Consider the following 24867-nt stretch of genomic DNA (forward strand, 5'->3'; position numbering starts at 1 on the left):
CTCACTGTCTCCTGGTGATTGGCCTAAAATCACCCAGCCGGCTTTTGTGCCTAAGGCGGGACTAGAACTCACCGTCTCCTGGTGATTGGGCCAAAATCACCCAGCTGGCTTTCATGTCTAAGGCGGGACTTGAACTCACTGTCTCCCAGTGATTGGCCTAAAATCACCCAGCCGGATTTTGTGCCTAAGGCGGGATTAGAACTCACCGTCTCCTGGTGATTGGCCCAAATCACCCAGCTGGCTTTCATGTTTAAGGCGGGACTAGAACTCACCGTCTTCTGGTGATTGGTCCAAAATCACTCAGCCGGCTTTCATCTCTTAAGGTGGGACTACTAAAACTCACCGTCTCCCAGTGATTGGCCTAAAATCACCCAGCCGGCTTTTGTGCCTAAGGCAGGACTAGAACTCATCATCTCCTGGTGATTGGCCCAAAATCACCCAGCTGGCTTTCATGTCTAAGGTGGGATTAGAACTCACCGTCTCCCAGTGATTGGCCTAAAATCACCCTGCCTGCTTTCATGCCTAAGGCGGGACTAGAACTCACTGTCTCCCACAGATTGGCCCAAAGTAACTCAGCTGACTTTCATGCCTAAAGTGGGACTAGAACTCCCTGTCTCCTGGTGATTGGCCCCAAATCACCCAAGCTGGCTTTCATGAATAAGGCAGGACTAGAACTCACCACCTCACCTGTTTTCTAGCCTGGTGCCTGAACCATTTGACCAAACTGGCTCTTACCAGTCCTTTCTGGTCACTTGGAAACTCTTCATTCCAGCTACAGGTAGTCCTCGAAGTACGACCGTAATAGAACCTGCCCCTTACGGTCATAAGTCATGACAGTTGTAAAGTCGGTCGTTAAGCGAATCTGGCTTCCCCATTGGCTTCGCTTGTCAGCAAGTTGCAAAAGGGGGTCACATGACACCACCACCCCAGGATACGGCAACCGTCACAAGTATGAACCAGATGCCAAACGCCTGAATTTTGATCACATGACCACCGGGGAATGCTGCAATGGTCGTAAGTGTGAAAAACGGACAGAAGTCCGTTTTTGTCAGTGCTGTCGTAACTTTAAAGGGCTGCTCGATGAGCTGTTGTAAGTCTGCTGTTGCAAACCGAGCGGCTGCTAGTTCTCTGCAAGGGCATCAGCGGCAGCCGAAGAGCCAGCGCCGAAGTCGCGCGCCACAGCAACTCTCGTTATCGCTGCCGTTTCCTGCGCACGTTTCCTTCTCCACCGTCGTCTCGAGTGGGGGAAAAAAATGAGCTCGCTGCGGTTTCCCCTCTGCCCCCTTTTTTATCGTGGCGAGCGGTTTGTGCAGTTCAAGCTCCCGTCGCAACTGCCGAAAGCTCCTCTCGTCTTTTTTCGCTTTGTTTTGTTTTGTGTTGGGTTTTTTTTGAGATGGAAAAAAAAAACCACCCCACAATTTCCTTCGCCGTTCTAATTCCACTTTACAATGCTTTGGTAAGGCCACACCTGGAATACTGCATCCAGTTTTGGTCACCACGATGTAAAAAAGATGTCGAGACTAGAAAGGGTACAGAGAAGAGCAACAAAGATGATTAGGGGGCTGGAGGCTAAAACATATAGGGAACGGTTGCTGGAATTGGGTATGTGTAGTTCAATGAAGAGAAGGGTGAAGGGTGACATGATAGCAGTCTTCCAATATCTCAGGGGCTGCCCCAAAGAAGAGGGAGTCAAGCTATTCTCCAAAGCACCTGAAAGCAGGACAAGAAGCAACGGATGGAAACTAATCAAAGAGAGAAGCAACCTAGAACTAAGGAGGAATTTCCTGACAGTGAGGACAATTAACCAGTGGAACAACCTGCCTCCAGAAGCGGTGAATGCTCCAACACTGGAGGTTTTTAAGAAGAGACTGGACAGCCATTTGCCTGAAATGGTATAGGGTTTCCTGCCTGAGCAGGGGGTTGGACTAGATGACCTCCAAGGTCACTTCCAACTTTATATTATATTATTATTATTATTATTATTATTATTATTATTATTATTATTATTATTATTATTATTATTATTATTATTATTATTATTATTATTATTATTATTATTATTATTAAATTCCCCAATTGGGAAGATTCTCATTTTGAATAAAACGCAACCGCTCCACCTTTCCACTTTCCTCCTTTTTCTTTTTTTTTTAATCTACATCGGTCATATGGAAAGAACAAAACCCATCCACAGTCGGATGCGGATGAAAATGGTTGGGAACACAGGCCGGTCCTCAATTTTAAAAACGGCTCATTTTAAGTGACCGTTGGGGGGGAAAAAAACACGCCTTGTGACCGTTTTTCACCCTGAAGGCCGTTGCAGCAGCCACCCCAAGGGTCATGTGATCGACGTTTGGATACTCGGCAACGGACTCGCATTTACGACGGTGGCGGTGTCCTGGGGGTGGGGTCACGCAATCCCCCTTTTGCAACCTTCGGACAAGCCAAGCCAATGGGGAAGCCGGATTCACTTAGCAACGGTGTTACTACATTAACAACTGCAGGGGTTCCCTTAGAAAGAATTGTGTTGTAGTTCAACACTTTCAACAGCTCCAAGAAGGCTCCAGACCCATCTGCGTTACTCAAGTGACCCTGAGGATACAAGTAAACCTCCAAGGGGCCTCAACGGCGCTCTAAGAGAATGCAAATGACCAGCTGTCTGCAAGGAGTATAAATCCTTCCATTCCCCCACCATCCAGTCAGAACCTGAAGAAGCTTCTGGGATGAGAAGCGAAAGGTTTTCAAAGGAAAACAGGAGAGTCCAATTGCCCCGGGGACAACCCTGAGCTGGATGGCTGAGAATGTCCACAGACATTCTCCAAGGTACGTATGTTTTACTCCCCGCCGACTTGCCTGATCTGGCTGCTTTTCCATTTTGGGTTTACCAACTGCAGCTTTGCAATTGGGTAGCGTAGGCAGGAAACCAAAGCCTTATCTTTGCGCGCTGTTTTGGCGGGTGCTCTTCAGAACCTTCTCAGGAAAAGGGTGCTGCGGGTGCCTCCGAGGAGCTGGAAGCAGAAGCCGGGGTTGTGGCTTGAAGGAGGCCCCAAAGAAGGTGCAGCTGGGAGAAAATTTATGAGGGATCGCCATCCGTTGGTAGGACAGATCGTAAGGATGACCTTGGCTCCTTGCTACTCCTGAACGGGTGAAGTAAGTTGTCTCTTTGAGCACTACAAGAATGGCTGTGGGTCCTCTTCTCTCCAGGGGAAGTCCCGTTGGTCCATTTCTAGGCCAACGTGGTTGGCTTCATGATCTTGGGAGTCCTAGCACACAATCCCTTCAATGTGAGCCAGCCGTGTGCTGCAGCTACCCAAAACGCCCAGGCCATCCTAGGCTGCGTTAACAGAGGGATCAAATCGTGATCGTGTGAAGTGCTAATATCGCTTTACAAAGCCTCAGTAGGACCACACTTGGAACGCTGCATCCAGTTCTGGTCACCACAATATGAAAAAGAGAAAAAAAGATGTTGAGACTCTAGAAAGTGTGCAAAGAAGAGCATCAGAGATGATTAGGAGACTGGAGGCTAAAACATACGAAGAACGGTTGCAGGAATTGGGTAGATCTAGTCTAATGAAGAGAAGGACTGGGGCGGGGGACATGATAGCAGCGTTCCAATCTCTCAGGGGCTGCCCCAAAGAAGAGGGAGTCAAGCTACTCTCCAAAGCGCCTGAAGGCAGGACAAGAAGCAACGGATGGAACTGAATCAAGGAGAGAAGCAACCTAGAACTAAGGAGGAATTTCCTGACAGTTAGAACAATTAGCCAGTGGAACCACCTGCCTCCAGAAGTTGTCGGTGCTCCAGTACCGGAAGCTTTTAAGAACAGATTGGACAGCCACCTGTCTGAAATAGTATACTGTAGGGTTTTCTGACTCACTCTTCTTTGGGGCAGCCCCTCAAATAATGGAAGACTGCTATCATGTCCCACCTCACCCTTCTCTTCATGAAACTAAGGTAAAGGTAAAGGTTCCCCCGCACATGTGTGCTAGTCGTTTCCGACTCTAGGGGCCGGTGCTCATCTCCGTTTCAAAGCCGAAGAGCCAGCGCTTGTCCAAGGACATCTCCGTGGTCATGTGGCCGGCATGACTAGACGCCAAAGGCGCACGGAACGCTGTTACCTTCCCACTGTAGTGGTCCCTATTTTTCTACTTGCATTTTTACGTGCTTTCGAACTGCTAGGTTGGCAGAAGCTGGGATGAGTAACAGGCGCTCACTCTGCTACGCGGCACTCGGGATTCGACCCGCCAAACTGCCGACCTTCTGATCGACAAGCTCAGCGTCCTAACCCACTGAGCCACCGCGTCCCTTTTCATGAAACTAGACATACCCAATTCCAGCAACCGTTCCTTATGTGTTTTAGCCTCCAGTCCCCTGATCATCTTCGTTGCTCTTCTCTGCACTCTTTTTAGAGTCTCAACATCTTTTTGGCTGGGTCCGAAACATTGTGGAAAAATATACCGATTTTCCAGGGGGGAAAAAATGTGGATGTGATAAAAGCACCCTGAACTAACTGGGTTTTTGGAGGCCTTTAAAATGCTTATTTATTGGAATTTGCATATTGTTATTAGGCATATGAGGGAGAACTACTGAAAGTCCCAAGGTCTATAGATACTTTCGGTCACCCAGGCCGTGCTTGTTCCAAAGGGGCTTTTTCACGAGGCCACCGGACTTTCTTGTTTTTCTTTGAAGACGTTTCGCTTCTCACCCAAGAAGCTTCTTCGGCTCTGGACTGGATGGTGGGGAACGGAAGGATTCATACTCCTTGCAGACAGCTGGTCATTTGTATCCTCTTGGAGAGTCCTTGAGGCCACCTGGAGGCTTATCTGTGTCCTCGGGGTCACCTGAGTGGTACAAATGGTTCCTGTAGCCTGCAATTTTTTAATGTTTTTTGTTTCTGGAAATCCGTTCATACTCCCCGCACCATTCAAAGTGCATGGCTAAAAGTCTATGGAGATTCTCAGCCATCCAAGTCCTTGGTTGTCCCAAGGTTAATTTTTTGGGGAAAAAAATATCTTATGACTAGTCCTTACACCTACAACCCGGGTAGCATCCCCACGTCACGTGATCAAAATTCAAAACCGGTGAATATTAATGATGGCAGCAACCTCCTAGGGTCCTGATTTCATCAACTGCCACCTCCCCAACCAGGTTTGTGAGAAGCAAAGTCAACTCAAGAATCTGGATTAACTGATGAGTCGGACACAACTAAATTTTCATCTTGACTTTTGCTTTAACCATTAGACCAAGCTACCTCTCTTTTTGGGTGATTATCTCATTTTGAGTGGGTGGAAGTTCTCTGTGGGTCCAACTGTAATAATAATAATAATTAATAATAATAATAATAATAATAATAATAATAATAATAATAATAATAATAATAATAATAATAATGATGATGATGATGATGATGATGATGTCGGAAGGGACTTTGGAGGCCATCTAGTCCAACCCCCTAATCGGGCAGGATTAGGGTCTCCTGCTTGAGCAGGGGGCTGGACTAGAAGACCTCCAAGGTCCCTTCCAGATTCTATTCTATTCGACTCGACTCGACTCGACTCGACTCGACTCGACTCGACTCGACTCTACTCTACTCTACTCTACTCTACTCTACTCTACTCTACTATTATTCTATTCCATTCCATATTTTCTATTCTATTCTACTCTACTTTACTCTACTCTACTCTACTCTACTCTACTCTACTCTACTCTACTCTACTCTACTATTATTCTATTCTATTCCATTCTATTCCATTCCATATTTTCTATTCTATTCTACTCTACTCTACTCTACTCTACTATTATTCTATTCCATTCCATATTTTCTATTCTATTCTACTCTACTCTACTCTACTCTACTATTATTCTATTCTATTCCATTCTATTCCATTCCATATTTTCTATTCTATTCTACTCTACTCTACTCTACTCTTATTCTATTCCATTCCATTCCATATTTTCTATTCTATTCTATTCTATTCTATTCTATTCTATTCTATTCTATTCTATTCTATTCTATTCTATTCTATTCTATTCTATTCCATATTTTCTATTCTATTCTATTCTATTCTATTCTATTCTATTCTATTCTATTCTATTCTATTCTATATTTTCTATTCTATTCTATTCTATTCTATTCCATATTTTCTATTCTATTCTATTCTATTCTATTCTATTCTATTCTATTCTATTCTATTCTATTCTATTCTATTCTATTCTATTCTATTCTATTCTATTCTAGTGGGCACTCCATCACTGGAGATTTTCAAGAAGAGACTAGACAGTCACTTGTCTAAAATGGTATATAGCTTCTCCTGCTTGAGCAGGGGGCTGGACTAGAAGACCTCCAAGGTCCCTTCCAGCTCTATTCTATTTGACTTCCTGTGTTTCAGTGCCTGCCTGGTGTTTTTTCTCTGTGTCCACAGCTTCCTGTGAGAAGCAGCTTTTCAGCCTCTCGTTTATGGCGTCTGCCTTTGAGGAAGGACCGGTGGGGGGCTTCCCTTTCTTCATCGCTGGGGTGTCTCTGCTCTCTGCCTGTTTTGTGGCTTTCTGTGCAGCCTGCAGAAGGTAAACACTGGAGCAAAATTTGGCCAGGACCTCTCAATTGTGCACAGCAGTGGGCGGCACCACATAACTAGTCCTTGATTTACAATCTCTTGTTTACTGACCGTCCAAAGTCACAACGGCCCTGAGAAAAGTGACTTATGATGATTTTTCACACTTACGACCATTGCAGCATCCCCAGGGTCACGTGATCAACATTCAGATGCTCAGCAACTGGCTTATACAGTATTTATGACAGTCGTGGTGTCCCGTGATCCCCTTTTGGGACTTTCTGACAAGCAAAATCAGTGGGAAATCCTGATTCACTTAGCAACGGTGTTACTAAATTAACAACCGCAGTGATTCCCTTAACAACTGTGACAAGGAAGGTCGTAAAATGGAGCAAAATTCACCTAACAACTGTCTCGCTTAGCAGCAGAAATATTGGACTCAGTTGTGGTTGTAAGTCGAGGACTTCTTGTATTGTAAAAATGCACAGGTGTGTTGTACCAAATCCACTGAGCATCTTCCTTTGCAGACAGGGCCCACCTAGTCCTACTTCCTCGTTTGGTCCTGCAGAAAGAACCACACTAATTTTTGAGAATATTTCCTAGCTCAGGATTGAACTGGGGGGTCCTTGATGCTCTCCGTTATTTTCTTTTTTCTTGCAGAGTTTTCATGACCAAACTAGGTTACGTCATCAGTGCTAGAAAGGAGTGGAATGTGTGGCCAGGAGGAGGGGGAGGAGGAGGAGAAAGAGGAGGGGGGGAAAGGGGAGGAGAAAGAGGAGAAGGGGAAGGAGGAGGAGGAGAAAGAGGAGGGGGGGAAAGAGGGGGAGGAGGAAGAAGAGGAGGAGGGGAGGAGGAGGAGGAAGAGGAGGAGGAGGGGAGGAGAAAGAGGAGAAGGGGAAGGAGGAGGAAGAGAAAGAGGAGGAGGGGAAAGAGGGGGAGGAGGAGGAAGAGGAGGGGAGGAGAAGGGGAGGAGGAGGAAGAGGAGGAGGAGGAGGAAGAGGAGGAGGGGAAAGAGGGGGAGGAGGAGGAAGAGGAGGGGAGGAGAAGGGGAGGAGGAGGAAGAGGAGGAGGAGGAGGAAGAGGAGGAGGGGAAAGAGGGGGAGGAGGAGGAAGAGGAGGGGAGGAGAAGGGGAGGAGGAGGAAGAGGAGGAGGAGGAGGAAGAGGAGGAGGGGAAAGAGGGGGAGGAGGAGGAAGAGGAGGGGAGGAGAAGGGGAGGAGGCGGAAGAGGAGGCGGAGGGGAAGGAGGAGGGGAAGGAGGAGGGGAGGAGAAGAAAGAGGAGGGGAAGGAGGAGGAGGAGAAAGGGGGAGGTGAAAGGGGGAGGAGGAGGAGGGAGAGGAGGAGAAAGAGGAGGAGGGGAGGAGGAGGAGGAGAAAGAAGAGGAGGAGGAAGAGGAGGAGGGGAAAGGGGGAGGAGGAGAAGGAGGAGAAAGATGAGAAGGGGGAGGAGGAAGAAGAGGAGGAGGAGGGGAGGAGGGGAAGGAGGAGGAAGAGGGGAAAGGGGGAGGAGGAGAAGGGGGGAGGAGGAGGAGGAAGAGGAGGAAGAGGAGGGGAGGAGGAGGACTGAACTGTGGGGTCCTTGATGCTCTCGGAGCTTGTTTTTTTTCTTGCAGAGCTTTCATGACCAAACTAGGTTACAGCGTCAGTGCTAGGAGAGAGTGCCGTTTGCTCTCTCCTCATGTGCAAATGGCTTTGCCCTGTCAGCGTTGGTGGGACGATCAAGGAACCATCAATTCAGACAAACAAACAAACAGTAAATAATAGCCAATTAAGGAATCACCAAGAACATTGCCACCTACACTGACAAGGCAAGCCAGGTTTACATAAACAGAAAGCAAATCCCACTCCCTTCTGACACTGATGGTGTTACCTAGTTGGGTCATGAAATGTCTGCAAAAACAACAACAACAAACAAACGAACACCCAAGCTGAGAGAGCACCAAGATTTCCACAGATTAATTTTTAGATAGACAAACAACTTAAAATCTCGTGTTGCCCAAAGCAATGTTGTGACTAATTTGGGCACGGCAGTCTTAGGATCCTCTAGGATTTATAAAGTGAAGAGTCCACATGTTAATTAGTTTCAGCAAAGGGCAATGCCTGGCTAATTTGTCCAGGTGCGGAAGCTCAACCAACCTGGGCTTGGTTAATCCTTGAATGGGAGACCACAAGGAAATCAAGAATTGGAGGCTTTCATTTCCCATAAGGCTTAGCAAAAGTCGGGTTGGCTGGAGAATGCCCCAAATGGGGGAAAAACTATGTTGGGGCTTGCGGATGTGTTGTTGCAATGTCCACTTGAATTGAGTAGATATTCCAGTCTGATTTTCTGGATTATGATAACAAAAATTTAGAGAATTTGAATGATGAAACTATCCAGAGACTAATTCCGCCTCTTTTTTGTATTATTTAGGAAAGATAAGAGTGAGCTTTCTTCCCAGGATGAGGATGAACAAGAGTCAGTTGATGAAGTTGTAAGTGCACATCTTCTATTACAGGGGTCTTCAAACTTGGCCCTTTTATGATTTGTGGACTTCAACTCCCAGAATTCCTCAGCCAGGCATGGGTACCTGGCTGAGGAATTCTGGGAGTTGAAGTCCACAAATCATAAAAGGGCCAAGTTTGAAGACCCCTGTTCTATTACATTCTCTGGGTGTTCATGAGGGCTAGAATCCTCTTTATTAAAATACTCTCTGTCCCTGTCCTGATTTAAGCGTGACAGATAAGCAAACTTGGGAATGATAAAATAAAAAAAACAGAATAAATTGGGGGCAGCTGCTGCAAAGCACTCTCCCAGCAATATAAGCCAGCCACGTGCTGCAGTTGCCAAACAAGCCAACACAGTGCTAGGCTGCGTTAACAGAGGGATAGAATCAAGATCACGTGAAGTATTAATACCACTTTACAAGGCCTTGGTAAAGCCACACCTGGAATACTGCATCCAGTTTTGGTCACCATGATGTAAAAAAAGATGTTGAGACTCTAGAAAGAGTGCAGAGAAGAGCAACAAAGATGATTAGGGGACTGGAGGCTAAAACATATAAGGGATGTCTGCTGGAATTGGGTATATCTAGTTTAATGAAGAGAAGGACGAAGGGTGACATAATAGCAGCCTTCCAATCTCTCAGGGGCTGCCCCAAAGAAGAGGGAGTCAAGCTATTCTCCAAAGCACCTGAAAGCAGGACAAGAAGCAATGGATGGAAACTAATCAAGGAGAGGAGCAACCTAGAACTAAGGAGAAACTTCCTGACAGTTAGAACAATTAACCAGTGGAACTACTTGCCTCCAGAAGTTGTGGGTGTTCCAGCACTGGAAGTTTTTTAAGAAGAGATTGGACAACCATTTGTCTGGAATGATATAGAGCAGGGGTAGGCCACCTTGGCTCTTTTATGACTCGTGGACTTCAACTCCTAGAATTCCTAAGCCAGCATGAGGGAACTATGGCCCCCTCATGACTTGTGGACTTCAACTCCCAGAATTCCTGAGCCAGCCACCCTGAGGGAAAAGGGAGAGGTTTCCAAGCTGAGCCAGGCTAGCTCAGGAATTCTGGGAGTTGAAGTCCACAAGTCATGAGGGGGGCCAAAGTTTCCCCCATGCTGGCTGAGGAATTCTGGGAGTTGAAGTCCACAAGTCATGAGGGGGCCATAGTTCCCCCATGCTGGCTCAGGAATTCTGGGAGTTGAAGTCCACGAGTCATAAAAGAGCCAAGGTGGCCTACCCCTGAAATAGAGTCTCTTGCCTGAGCCAGGGGTTGGACTAGAAGACCTCCCAGATCCTTTTCAGCTCTGATTATTCTGTAAGACCGTGATGTCTGTGTTATATTCTGTATGTCTCTAACAGGGTCTTTATTTACGAGAATTCCTCCAGACCCCACGTGGGCTTCACGGGCAGGCTTTAAAAATAGAAAGAGAGAGGGGATTTTATCATCTTGAAGCCACAGCTGCTTGGGTGGCCATTTTGTTTTTCCAGCTGTTGCACTCAACCTCGCAGTTGTTGCCGTAGTAGACTAGTGATCTTTCTCAACCTGGGCCGCTTGAAGGTGTGTGGCTGGCTGAGGAATTCTGGGAGTTGGAGTCCAGACACCTTCAAGTAGCCAAGGTTGAGAAAGAGTGCCATAGTGGAGAAAATCTGAGACAGAAGAAATCGTCTCTCTTCACAATTCTCTTCTATTGATCTCTCTCGTTTATCTCTCTTTCTCTCTCTCTCACTCTAATCATCGATTTGTCATATCTATATTATCTATCTATATCTCTCTATATTATATCTAGCTAGATATTATCTATATCTTTATCGAATTATTTATCATATCTATATTTTCTAATTCTTGATATTTCGATAGCTAGCTATCTATCATCAATCTATGTCTACTTCATCTCTCTATTATATCTATCTAGATATCTTTTATCCATATCATCTATCTATGTATCTTTATCTAACTCTATCTATCATCTATCTATCTGTCCTATCTATCTATCTATCCATCCATCCAATTATCTACCTTCTATTATTTTCTAAAAAAGGGACGCGGTGGCTCAGTGGGTTAGGACGCTGAGCTTGTCGATCAGAAGGTCGACAGTTTGGCGGATCGAATCCCGAGTGCCGCGTAACGGAGTGAGCGCCTGTTACTCGTCCCAGATTCTGCCAACCTAGCAGTTCGAAAGCACGTAAACATGCAAGTAGGAAAATAGGGACCACTACGGTGGGAAGGTAACAGCGTTCCGTGCGCCTTTGGTGTCTAGTCATGCCGGTCACATGACCACGGAAGACGTCCTCGAACAAACGCTGGCTCTTCGGCTTTGAAACGGAGATGACCACCGGCCCCTAGAGTCGGAAACGACTAGCACACATGTGCGGGGGAACCTTTACCTTTACCTTATTTTCTAATTGTTTCTTTCTCTCTCTCGATATTTTGATAGCTATCCAGCTACCTAGCTAGCTATTATCTATCAATCTCTTCTATAATATCTATCTTATATTATCTGTCTACCAATCTATCATTTACCTACCTATCGTCTATCTATATCATCTATTTACCTACATTGTCTACTTATATCCTCTCTCTCTCTCCCCCTCTCTCTCCCTCCCTCTGTCTCTTTCTCTCTCCCCCCCCCCTCTCTCTCTCTCCTATCTAACTCCATCTCAGATCAAAATAGAGCCTGGTTTAGTTAAAGAAGATGCTAGACTAGGAGTAGAGAGATCTGGCTTCTGATCCTCCCATAGACATTGAAGCTCACCCAGGGGAAATTTGAGCCAGCCAACTTTCTTTCTATGGCCAGCCTACCTCACTGGGTTGTTGTTGTAGAGGAGAAGATAGGAGGGGGAAGCACCCCAGAAACACGTTCGCAGAGAATTCTGATCCCAGAAGGGCTTTCTGAGCCTTGCATCACTGGCTTTCCTGGTCATTTTGCAGGCTGTGCCAGGACTGGCAGCAACCTTGGCGCTCGGAGGTTCGGCTCCCAACCTGCAGCCCGGCAGTGGGAGCGATTCAGGCATTGCAAGTAAGTAGCTGGGTGATTCCTGCTCAGAATCGGGGGGGCGGGTGGTTAGGGGGAGAAGGCAAGAGGCAGATCGGAATTTGAAAAGCGTTTCGGGAGCTCCCCGAGTTTGTTTCTCCGTGAAACAGGTTTCCCACTGTTGAATTAAAAGTTAAAAGTCTTCATCAGGGTTCAGTCCAAGCCAGGAATAAACAAGATGGTGACAGCTTTAGAAAGAAAGTTGCAGTTTATTGAAGAGGAGAGCCAGACAGGAAGATGGCTCTGGAAGAAAAGAGAGAGAGCACATGTAGGGAGTGGGGTTTTATACCCTCTGGAGCCTTTTGTTTGGAGTTGTTCCTTTGGCATGAACTTTGACCTGAGTCTGGGTGTGCCTTTCTGGTATTCTGATGGTGGTGGGTTAATCCTATTATGTCCCAAGGGTCATATGATGGGGGAATGTTAGGGTTTTAATGGGTTTTACATTGTGACTGTTTTAATTGGGCAATTATTTAATCTTTTTTAACTTTTGTATTTCTATTTATATGCCCTGTTCACCGCCCTGAGTCCTTCGGGAGAAGGGCGGTATATAAATTTAATAATAAATAAATAAATAAATAAATAAATAAATAAATATCCTGCTTCCCTGAGGGTGTGGCTGATGACTCTTAGATTTTTGGTGTTGATTCTAGGGATCTTTCTTCCTAATCCCAGTTTCCTGACTCCAGTCTTTCCGACAAGATTATCACATCTGCATTTTGCAGCCTTGGTTTCTGTTTGGGATAGAGAGACCTGGGGGCGGGGTTGTTTCCTGCTTTTAAAATCCTTTTAGGGAAATATATTCTGCCTTTTTAATATCTCCCAAAATATTTCTTTCTCTGGGAGGCAGGGGCTGACTTCCCACACCACAAATGGTCCTCACTTTATGGCCACAGCTGAAATCAGAATTTCTCTCGCTAAGCAAGGCAGTTGTTGAGCGAATCACGCCCTACTGTACAAGCTTTTTGGCCAGGGTTGCTAAGAAAATCACTGCCGTTGTTGAGGGCATCATGCAGCCGTTAAGTGACTCTGGCTGTCCGGCCTTCCCTTTGGTTATCGGAAGCCATCTGAGGAGATCACAAAGGGGCCAGTACTTGAACTCAGGACCCTGCAACTGTCCTAAATACATGCGGTTGCCAAGCGCCTGAATTTTCTTCACATGACCATGGGGATGCAGCAAGCGTCATAAATGCGAGGACCGGTCATTAGTCACCTTTTTCCAGTGCTGTTGTACCTTTGAACGGTCACTAAACAGATGGTTGTTAAATTGTGGACTATCTTTATTGGTGCTGGGGGGCAGGAAGGGACAGGTGAGAGAGACGTGGGTTTGTTTTAAAAAGTTTGTTAAGCTTCTATTACAATTGTTGCGGGTTTCCTGTTCCTTTGGCGTGTGTGTGTGTGTGTGTGTGTGTGTGTGTGTGTGAGTTTTTTCTTTTTTTAAAACTCGGCCATGTTTCTGTTAATAGTTGTGGGTTTCCTGTCTCAACAGCCAGTCATTTTATGATCAGGGCTGCAGAAAAAAGAAATAAACAGGTTGTTCAACCTCAAATGAGGTCTTAGGTTGCTCTTTTGAGGCAGCCAAAGACCCTTTGTTTAGGAACCCAAAATGTGCTGGTCTTAGATCAGGGGTCTTCAAACTTGGGCAGCTTTAAGACTTGTGGACTTCAACTCCCAGAATTCCTCAGCCAGCCAATTTTAAGACTTGTGGACTTCAACTCCCAGAATTCTTCAGCCAGCCAACTTTAAGACGTGGACCAGTTCCCACAATTCCCCAGCCAGCTAACTTTAAGACTTGCGGACTTCAATTCCCACAATCCCCCTCCCGCCAGCATAGATTAGCTGTGGAATTCTGGGAGTTGAAGTCTACAAGTCTTAAAAGTTGGCTGGCTGGGGAATTCTGGGAGTTGAAGTCCACCAGTCTTCAAAGTTGCCAAGTTTGGAGACCCCTGCCCTAAACCCTCCGTGTGCTTCCCTCTGCAGACATCAGACCAGCCCCTCTGACTCTCCCTCGCCTGTCAAACAAAGATGGCAGCCCGTTGGGCGGCTGCAGCATCTTCATCCTTCCTCAGAGGGACCTGCCCACTGTCCCGTGTTCTCCTGAGATGACCTACTCCAATCTGAACTTTCCAAAACGAGGCGAGGAGATCCTGTGTGAATCCAGGAAAGTGGAGGGAGAAGAAAGCAAGAATGGTCACCCAGCAGCGGATAAGATAGCGCAGAACGTTCCGGGCCACCAGCCACAAGCAGCTGGACCCAGCTATGCATGCGTTGTGAAGAAGAAGAAGAAGGAGAAGAAGGAGAAGGAGAAGAAGGAGAAGGATGACAAACCAACCTGGGTGGAGATGGAGAAATGTCAAGAGATATCTCTTCCCACTGAAATGTGGCCTCCTCCTCCAGCAACGAAAGCGGTAGGAGATGTTTTTAAGTGGTCTTCAAGAGACACATTCTTATTCTGTTCAAGAATGGTGGTTAGATCTCCTCTCCTGAGTACCCTCTTGAGTAGGAGTAGTCCTCCCCGTACGGCCTTTCGTTCAGCGACCAGTCACCCTTTATTTATTCATTTATTAAATGTGCCGCTGGTCCTCGATTTATGACCGCCACTGAGCCTGAAATTTCTGGCTGAAGAATTCCGGAAGTTGAACTTGTGGACTTCAATTCCCAGAACTCCCAAGTCAGCATGGCTGGCTGAGGAATTCTGGGAGTTGAAATCCACAAGTCTTAATCTGGAAACCCCTTGCTCTAGAGCCTTGCTGAGGTAACCTTCGGTCCTTCTGCCGTGACCTGAAGACCTGGTTGTTCCAACAAGCGGGCCTGGACTGACTACGGTTTTTAATTAGGCTTTTTACCGGGTTAAATTGTCTCGTAATTTTTGCATTTATTGTTTAATTCTCTTTTATTTTATTTTATTTATTTATTTTAATTCCATTTATATCCCGCCCTTCTCCGAAGACTCAGGGCGGCTTTACAAACTTAGCAGTAGCCTTCATTCTATGCATATGCCTGCTTATTAGGGCTTTCACACACCCCAAGCGGCATTATTACAAAGTCAGCTTAATTGCCCCCAACAATCTGGGTCCTCATTTTACCTACCCCGGAAGGATGGAAGGCTGAGTCAACCTTGAGCCTGGTGGGATGCGAACCTGCACTAATTGCAGGCAGCTGGTGTTACTATGTTTTTTAATTTTTATTGTTGTGAGCCGCCCCGAGTCCTCAGGGCGAAGGGCGGCATATAAATTTAATTAAAAACAAAACAAAACACCCCGATGTGTACTGTAGATTTCCAGCAGGTTCATAAAGCGAAACAAAAAATGGTGGTGTTTCACTTAATGACTAGAGCTAGCCGTCCCTAAACGAGGACTACCTATGCTACGGCCATTCACAGCTCTTTGTTTTTCAGATGGAAGAAATGTACTCGGTGGTGTGCAAAGAGAAAAAGAAGAAGAAAGACGAGTGCTCGGAAGGGGCCGGCCAAGAGAGAGACCCCCAAGCAGAGGTGAATTCAGGCCATCACCGGGGGATAACAGTCAGCCAGGAATCCAATGGCATTGCAAGTTACCAGTCCTCAGTGCTCCCCACCGCTACTGAGCCTTACTATGAGTCTGTGCCGTGTGAGTCCTGGACCGAGGTTGCGAGCCGGCCAAGGGCTGAGCCAGCTTACGAGTCTGTGGACACTTACTGGAACAAGGAGAAGAAGAAAGCGAAGTCGTCAGAAAAGAATATGGCGATCGAAAATTTCTACGAAAGCATCGACCTAGTGGCCTTTCAGGGCCAAGGTCAAGGCAGAACTTTGAGCGGTCACTAGATGAACTGTTGTCAGTCGAGGACTTGGGTGCAATTCACTTACTAAACGCCTTGCTTAGTTAGCAACATAAATTTTTTGCGTCCAATTGTGGCCATCGATCGAGGACTACCCGTGTATTATCTTAACACATAAGCTTGTAAGTTTGAGGTCAACAAAATTCAAATCCCAAAGGCAGGACATGCAATAACCATTGACCACTACGTGACTAGACCTGAGAATTGATTGTGTGCGTCTGATAAACGGTCCCCACGTATATATCGCCCTGTTTTTGTTAGCCTCTGTGATTTGGGCCGCCAATCATCCCTTCTTGAACCCGCCCTCCTTGTCTCTGGTGGCTGGGGAGGATGGGGCTGTGTAGTCCAGTGTGTAGCTCAGAATGGTTGCTCCAAAACCTGCTTCGACAAACTTCTTGTCTTTGCCAGCTCTGATCAGTAAAAAGAATCAGCACTTCCCGCCATTCTGTGTGTTTGTCGTGGTGTCGCAGTGATTAGAAAGCAGTGTTGCAGGCTAACCTCTGCTCACTGCCAGGAGTTCGATCCTGACCGACTCAAGGTTGACTCAGCCTTCTGTCCTTCCAAAGGTCAGTAAAAATGACAACCCGGATTGTTGGGGGGGGAGGGGGCAAGATGCTGACTCTGTAAACCGCTTAGAGAGAACTGTCCAGCATTGTGAAGAGGTATATAAGTGCTATTGTTATTGTTGATTTCCCAAATAAATGTTAAATTACAGACTGGTGGAAAGTTGAGGGAGAGTTGGAGGGAGAAGGCAGGGAGATGCAGACAGCTGAAAAGCTGAAAAAAATTTTTTTTTGGGGGGGGGAGATAAAAGGGGAAGAGAATGTTAAGCTCAAATACCGCAGAGTGAAACTTGGGTGCCAAATGATCATTTCAGTGCTGGAAAGTTTGCAGGCGGAGATGCGATAATCTGCACAGCTTTATTTTTGGCATGTTTTTTTTCCAGCAACACTGTGCAGTCACCACTATCTCAAAAAGGACACCCAGGAGTTCAAAAGCTGAAGAAGCAGCCAACTAGACTTAGGGGAAAAGGATTTATTTTACTTTACAGGTAGTCCTCGACTTACAACAATTCATTTAGTGACCATCTGAAGTTACAACAGCACTGGGAAAAGTGACTTGTGACCATTTTTCACACTTATGTCCTTTGCAGCATCCCCAGGGTCACGTGCTTGAAAATTCAGACACTTGGGAATTGACTCACATTTATGACGGTTGCAGAGTCAAAGGGGAAGCCAGATTCGCTTAGCAACCGTGTGACTACCAGCCAACTGATTCACTTAACTGCAGTAAGGAAGGTCGTAAAATGGAGCACAATTCACTTAAGGACAGACTTGTGGCTCAATTGCCACAGTCGTAAGTCGTAAGTCGAGGACTTTCTTGAATTTATCTAATTAATATTGCTGCACATCTCACCCAAAGCAATTCGGGGCAGCATAAAAGAAAAATAAAGATAAAAAGATAAAAATAAAACAGTGAATAAATACAGGCAGTCCTTGAGAACCTATTGAATTATAATCCCCCAAAATTCAAAGCTAATCAATTGAGGGTGTCTGGCGCCACCTGGTGGTGGTTAGCCTGATATACTCAGAGAGATTGCTTGTTTTAAAAGCAGCTTGATGAATTAAAGACCACAATGGGATTGTCCACACACTATCTCTGCTTTGAGAGCTGCACTGCTGGCTAAATTTATTTCCAGGTGCAGCTGAATACACTGATTGTCCCCTTTAAAGGATTTTATGCATCAAGATCTGAATTTTCCAGTGATGTCTGGCTGGGGGATTTTGGGAACTGAAGACCACACATCTTAAAGCGGTTGAGGTTGAGACACACTACTCTAAATCCATTTTACGGCTTCTTAATTTGATCCAGGGATGCTATGGGACTGCATCCCAAACCTGGAAAAATCAACCAGAAAACAACAGTGAAAATCCTGCAGGCAGTTTAGGCTACCTGCCACCAGAGGGCGCATTAAACACCTAAAACTGTTTCTCAACCTTAGTCACTTGAAGATGTGTGGACTTGAACTCCCAGAATTCCTCAGCCAGCCATGCTGGCTGGGGAATTCTGGGAGTTGAAATCCACACATCTTCAAGCAACCAAGGTTGAGAAAAATTGTCCTAAAATAAACTTCCATTTATTGAGAATAACAACCCTGTGATGTGAATTGGGCTGAGAGAAAGTGCTTAGCTGATTTTCTTAAAATTCCAAACCCTGAGGGCACAGATAAACCTCCAAGCGGCTTCAACAGCTCTCAGAGAGAGTACTAACAACGAGATGACTGCAAATGTAAATCGTTCCTGTTGTGTAGTGAGTTCATTGCGCAGGAATGAAGATGAGGCGAGTGAGATCAGCTATGATCATATTTATTTGCTTGCAGGATCTGAACTAGAGAACTGGGCTGCAGCTTGCAGCAATTTATAGCCTGGCCCCTAGGTGGCAGCCAATAGGTTTTAAAGCAACTTATTGCCGCCTAGGGGCAGCCAATAGCAGCACTGGAGACGGGGTGTCTGAGTTGCTGAGAGCCATTAGCTAGCTCCAGCTTACCAAGTGGTGTCACAATCAAGCCCAATACATTACACCCTTCCCCTCTTAGAATGAACAACATCATAGCAACAACAAAAGTAATAGTTTACAAGATTTAACAATAGGCTCCAATTAACAGTACAATAACACACTTAACAACATTATAGCTCTTTTATTTTGTCACATAATCTGCTAAATAAGCAGGACGTTTGCGTGCCCTTGTGGAACGTCTGAGGGATTCAGTCACTTTCTGGTCTACCAGCTTACCCACCGGGCCAGGCAGACCCGTGTCTCTTAATACAATTGAGTCAGTGTTGTGTCCTTAGTTACGGAGGGTTCTCCTTCGGAGGGAAAACTCAGAGCAGCCATTGGCTGTTACTTCTCAGTGACAGATTCAAAGCCGGGGATTGGTTACGTTTGAATAACAGTTAGTATATAAGGTAGTGTTTAACCGTTAGTTAGTCAGTTGACATATGTGAGTTCAATAAATGTTCCTTGCTAAACCTCGCTGTCTCTGCTCGTCAATCCGGACATAACAGTGGCGACGAAGGTGGGATCTGACGGCAGATCAGCAAAGGAGCCGGGGGTAAATAAATAAATAAATAAATAAATAAATAAATAAATAAATAAATAAATAAATAAATAAATAACCCGACCGGGCGAAAAGCGGGAAATTTGAACCACAGTCAACCGAGCAGCAAGCAATTAGACCTTAAGGATGGCGCAAGTGGGGTCTCTGAAGGAGTTCGACCCTAATTACCCCGAAGACTGGGAGGAGTATGTCGGTCAAGTCGAGGGGTTCATGCTGGTCAACGGGATCACGGAGGACAGGAAAAAGGCGGCGGCTCTCCTAACAATCAGCGGCACACCGGTTTACCGGGTAGCCGTAGGCCTGTGCCAACCCCTGCCAGTCTCCAGCGTATCGTACGCTGACCTGTTGGCCAAGCTGAAGGTCCATTTCACCTCTAAAAGGTCGGAGCTGTTTTGGCGGTGGATATTCGAGAAGCGGAACCAACGGCCGAGTGAATCTATTCAACAGTTTGTGGCGGCGGTCAGAGAAGCAGCCCTGCGCTGCAAATACGACAATCTGGAGATTCGTATTAGGGACAGAGTGGTTTTGGGACTTCGTGACGAACAATTGCAAAACCGTATCATCTCAAAACCTACTGGCAACCTCCAAGAAGTTCTAGATGAGCTTCTGACATACGAATCTACCGGCAGACGCGACCCCCCCTACAACAGCATGGCTGCCTCAGCCGAAGTAAACCTTGAGAGCCATGTGGACGGTGGGGAGGTGGATTACCAGTGGGAAGCTGATATTGCGGAGATCACCCGAAGGTTCGGGAAGATGGCGCCGAGACCATCACGCGCCGGCGGACCCGACCAAAGCAGAAGACAGCATCCGCCCGCGTACCAACGATCCCAGAGGGACATTCCAAACAGACCTCGCGACCCAGAAACGAAGTGTGGAAGCTGCGGGGGAAATCACCAACGCTCGACATGCAGATTCAGAAATGCAAAATGTCGAGGCTGCGGAAAAACGGGCCACATCCAGGCCATCTGCCGAAGCCGACCGCGCGACAACCGTCTCCACGAGCTTGATGTTTGGCCCACAGGTGAGGTAACCCCCGATCGGAGTGGTAGAGAAGTCCCTAGACTAGTGGCGCGCACTTCCAACCCGGGGGCTGGGGCGAGGGTCAACCACGTGGGAAACCCTAAATTTAATTACACCCCAAGAATCAACCACATATTGAGGCCTAAATTGAGGATAGAAGTCCAAATGCAAGGCATTCCTTGCAAGATGGAAGTGGACTCAGGGGCCTCTGTATCAATAATTTCAAGGGACACCCTGAGTTACATAGAAAGGAGAAGTGGCCATAGAATTCCCCTTAAACCCACCGAACTGCAACTAGCTGACTTCCAAAAAACACCTATTGAATTAGTGGGAGAGGCTAGCATTATGGTTAAATACAAGGGGTTTAGAGGAGTATTAACTGTTCTAGTCACTGAAGGCCAGAGAACTAGTCTTATAGGCCTTAATTGGTTCTCGGCCTTGGGCATCTGGGTTGGGGGAATTAACTCTATACAAAGGAAGACCCTCAAATCCGTCTGCGATAACTTCGCAGATGTATTTGATGGGTCATTAGGGAGGTACAAAGGACCCCCCATTAACTTTAATTTAGACCCAGCAGTCAGGCCCATTAGGCTTAAGGCCCGGAGGGTGCCTTTCGCCCTTAAACAGAAAATCGAGGCCGAACTAGATAAGCTAGTAGGCCAGGGCGTTTTAGAACCAGTTGAAGGGGGCCTTTGGGAGACACCGATCGTCACACCCCTGAAACTGAACGGGGATGTGAGGATCTGTGCCGACTATAAAGCCACCCTAAACCTCGCAATGAAAAAACACGCTTACCCGGTCCCGACGGTGAAGCAGGTCCTCGCGACGATCCAGGACGGCGCCATTTTCGCCAAGCTTGACTTGGCGCAGGCGTACTTGCAACTTACTGTGTCTAAGGAAGCCGACGAGGCTCAAACGATAGTTACCCACAAGGGGGCGTTCCGCGTTCACAGACTTCAGTTCGGGATGGCTGCAGCTCCAGGCATCTTCCAGGAGGTGATGGAGAGGACCTTGAAGGACATTCCAGGTGTATGCCCTTACTTTGACGATGTCCTCATCGCTGCAAAAACTGAGGACATCCTAGCGGAGAGGCTAGAACAGGTACTGGGGAAATTTAGAGAGGCAGGGTTGAAATTAAAAAAAGATAAGTGTTGCATAGGGGTAAAATCAACAGAATTCTTAGGGTTCAGGATTGATGCCCAGGGCATCCACCCAACAGAAGGAAAAATTAGAGCAATTAAATTAGCTCCAGAACCTAAGAACCTAATTACAACCTAATTACAAGCCTTCCTTGGCTTGATTAATTTTTATCACACATTCCTGCCTCACAAAGCAGCTATAGCTGAGCCCCTACACAGACTCTTAGATAGGAAGACCCCGTGGCAGTGGCAGAAAAAACACAGGACCAGTTTTCAAACACTAAAAGACATATTGTCCAGTAACTCCACTGTCACTCACTTTATAGAAAATAAACCCATATTCTTAGCCTGTGATGCTTCCCCTTATGGCGTGGGAGCTGTCATCAGTCACATGGATGATCTGGGTCAACAGAGGCCTATAGCTTACTATTCCCGAACCTTAACAAAGGCAGAACGGAATTATGCACAGATTGACCGGGAAGCATTGGCCATCGTGGCAGGCGTAAAAAAGTTCCACGATTACCTGTACGGTAGGGACTTCACCATTTACACTGACCATAAACCCCTGCTAGGATTATTCACTACTGCTCAGATGGTCAATCTTCCTATCGGCTTATACATTCTCAATTAAACACAGGCCAGGCAAAGAGATGGGGCACGCTGATGCCCTCAGCAGGCTACCATTAGAGGATAGTGACACAGACCCTGCACCTGTGGGACAGATCATGTCCCTACAAGAACTTCCTGAGTGCCCCCTGACGGCTAGAGACATTGCAGCAGCTACCAGAAGAGACCCCATACTCAGCAGGATAGCAGCATGGGTACAAGGGGGATGGCCCAACAAAAATCCTGACCCCAAGTTCACACCGTACTTTAGAAGGAAGGATGAATTGTCATCTCACTTAGGGTGTATCTTATGGGGAAACAGGGTTGTGATTCCAGAGTATCATAGGAACACAGTGATTGGGGAACTTCATGAAGGGCACCCAGGTATTGTGCGTATGAAAGCTCTTGCTAGAAGCCATTTATGGTGGCCAGGGTTGGACAACGCCATTGAGGTCAAAGTTGCGGGGTGCTATCAGTGCCAGAGATCCAGACCAGAGCTAGCACATACAACAGTACATAAATGGGAAGAGGCAAGAAACCCGTGGTCTAGGATCCATATTGACTTCGCTGACCCATTCCAGGGCCTCACATTCCTTGTAGTAGTGGACAGCTACTCCCGCTGGTTGGAGGTCGTGCCTGTTAAGTCCATGACATCAGCCAAAACCATACAGGTCTTAAGGGGACTCTTTGCCACTCATGGGTTGCCTGACGTGATTGTTTCTGACAATGGGCCCCAATTCACATCTAATGAATTTCAGGACTTCCTCAAGGCCAACTGGATTAGGCACGCGACATCGGCACCCTTCCACCCCTCCTCCAACGGATTGGCAGAACGAAACGTCAGGACAGCCAAGGACGCCCTTCGAAGACTCATCCACGGCAACTGGCATCAGAGACTGGCTCAGTTCCTGTTGGCCCAACATACCACACCCTGCACGGCCACAGGAAAGAGCCCAGCCGAAATGAGGTGGGGCAGACGTTTAACAACAAAACTGGACAGGCTGCACCCTAACAGGCTACCTGCTGAACAAGAGCTGGACGCTTCAACCCGGTCTCTGAACATGGGGGATATGGTGTGGGCTAGGAATTATGGACAACGGGAAAAATGGGTTCCTGGGGTAGTAATTGACAAAACTGGACCACTGTCATATTTAATTGAGGGGGAAGGGAGGCAACTGCTTAGGAGACACATTGATCAGTTAAGGAAAAGGGCCCCCGAATGTGTACTAGCCAACAAAGTAGGTGAGAACACCACAGCAGACACTGTTCCTTCCCCAGCCAGGGTAAACACAGCACCAGGGGGTAATGGGAGGGAAATACAATTCAGGTCAATAGAAGCAACCCCCCAGATTCGCAATGCTGAAACAGAAATTGTGTTCCCTGACAGCCCAACAGAGTCGTCCAGTCAGTCCAGTGAACCCCAACAACAGCATCAACAACAACAGCCCGATAGGGATTCACCATCTGAAACACCAATACACACACCTGGGTCAGAGGCAATTGGCGATGGTGGAACTGAAACCCATTCAGCAGCTAGTATGGTCAGCAGATACCCAGTCAGGAAGCATAAGCCTCCTGGGTACTTGAAGGACTATATCCAATGGTAAATATCATCCAGGGGGGAAGGGGTGTTGTGTCCTTAGTTACGGAGGGTTCTCCTTCGGAGGGAAAACTCAGAGCAGCCATTGGCTGTTACTTCTCGGTGACAGATTCAAAGCCGGGAATTGGTTACGTTTGAATAACAGTTAGTATATAAGGTAGTGTTTAACCGTTAGTTAGTCAGTTGACATATGTGAGTTCAATAAATGTTCCTTGCTAAACCTCGCTGTCTCTGCTCGTCAATCCGGACATAACAGTCAGGATGATTCGGTGCTCTCTGGCTGGCCTCTCTAGGTTGGCCCACCCCAGAGTCAGTGTGTTGCTCTTTGACGTCTGAAAATCGACACAGGCCCCGATGTACTCCGACGTGGTCTCACCCGGCTGCTGTATTCATTTTTCGAAGGCGTAGTGCCATGCAATCACCGACATCTTCGGTTGGAAGTGTCCTGCGAGCTTCTTCTTTAGCTCAGCGTAGGAGACTGACTCCAGCGGCGTTGGCACGAACAGGTTTTCAGCCAGATCGAACGTTGCTGGGCCGCACACACAGAGCAGCGTGGTAGCCTTCAGTCCATCCTCTGCAACCTGGTTCGCCCGAAGGTAGTTTTCGACCTGGGACAGGTACGAGGGCCATCCTTCTGGTCGCTTGATGTCAAACTCTCGCAGCCTTCCGACCTTGGGCATTCTTCTGGTCTTCGCAGCTGGTTCCTGCGTCTTCTGATCCTGCTCCTCCATTGCCCAGGGACGGATTCACTGAGTGCGTGGTCGCTAGCGTGTCTGGATAGCCGACCATAGGGGGCGGGAAATCGTGCGCTGTCTCTCCCCTAGTGACTTCCAGCTCCTTCGGAGAAGCAGGATCCCACCTTCGTCGCCAGTGTTGTGTAGTGAGTTCGTTGCGCAGGAATGAAGACGAGGTGAGTGAGATCAGCAATGATCATATTTATTTGTTTGCAGGATCTGAACTAGAGAACTGGGCTGCAGCTTGCAGCAATTTACAGCCTGGCCCCTAGGTGGCAGCCAATAGGTTTAAAGCAACCTATTGCCGCCTAGGGGCAGCCAATAGCAGCACTGGAGACGGGGTGTCTGAGTTGCTGGGAGCCAGCTCCAGCTTACCACGTGGTTGTTGTGATTCAGGGTCAGCCTGTGGATTCGGCAGTTGGGTCGGACGACTCAGAGGAGGAGGGGGGTGTTGAAGACCTTGCTGAGGGGGTTGAAGATCTTGCTGATGAGAGCCCTCAGCCAGGCCCCTCCCACTTGGTCACCACGGAGACCCAGCTGTGTGAGCCTGACAGTGTGGATGAAGATGACCCACAGCTGGCCCTGTTCAAGGAAGCCCGACGCAGGAGGCAGTCAATCAGGAGTAAACAGAGGAAGGCAATGGGGCTTCTCGGAAGGAGGCAGAGAGAAGCCACGCCCTGAACTCTATATAAGGGGAATGTGTGGGAGGGCTGGTTTGCTGAAGGCAACCGCTCGGATGGTTCATGTTTCTTAAAGCTCCTGTTTCTTGGTTCGTGTCTT

General features: G+C 47.1%; 1 protein-coding gene across 1 annotated transcript; it reads left to right on the plus strand.

Moving 5' to 3' along the window:
- Positions 1-3005: 3005 nt before the first annotated feature.
- LOC308664962 (uncharacterized protein) lies at positions 3006-16310 on the plus strand. Its single transcript, XM_081322523.1, has 6 exons — positions 3006-3147; positions 6418-6559; positions 8955-9015; positions 11952-12039; positions 14032-14459; positions 15449-16310. Exons 2-6 carry the CDS (start codon positions 6453-6455, stop codon positions 15851-15853), a joined length of 1089 nt encoding a protein of 362 aa, XP_081178649.1. The 5' UTR covers positions 3006-3147; positions 6418-6452; the 3' UTR covers positions 15854-16310.
- The last annotated feature ends 8557 nt before the right edge of the window (positions 16311-24867 follow it).

Source organism: Vipera berus, assembly GCF_964194415.1.
Source record: "Vipera berus genome assembly, chromosome: 3".
Taxonomy (NCBI): Eukaryota; Metazoa; Chordata; class Lepidosauria; order Squamata; family Viperidae; genus Vipera; species Vipera berus.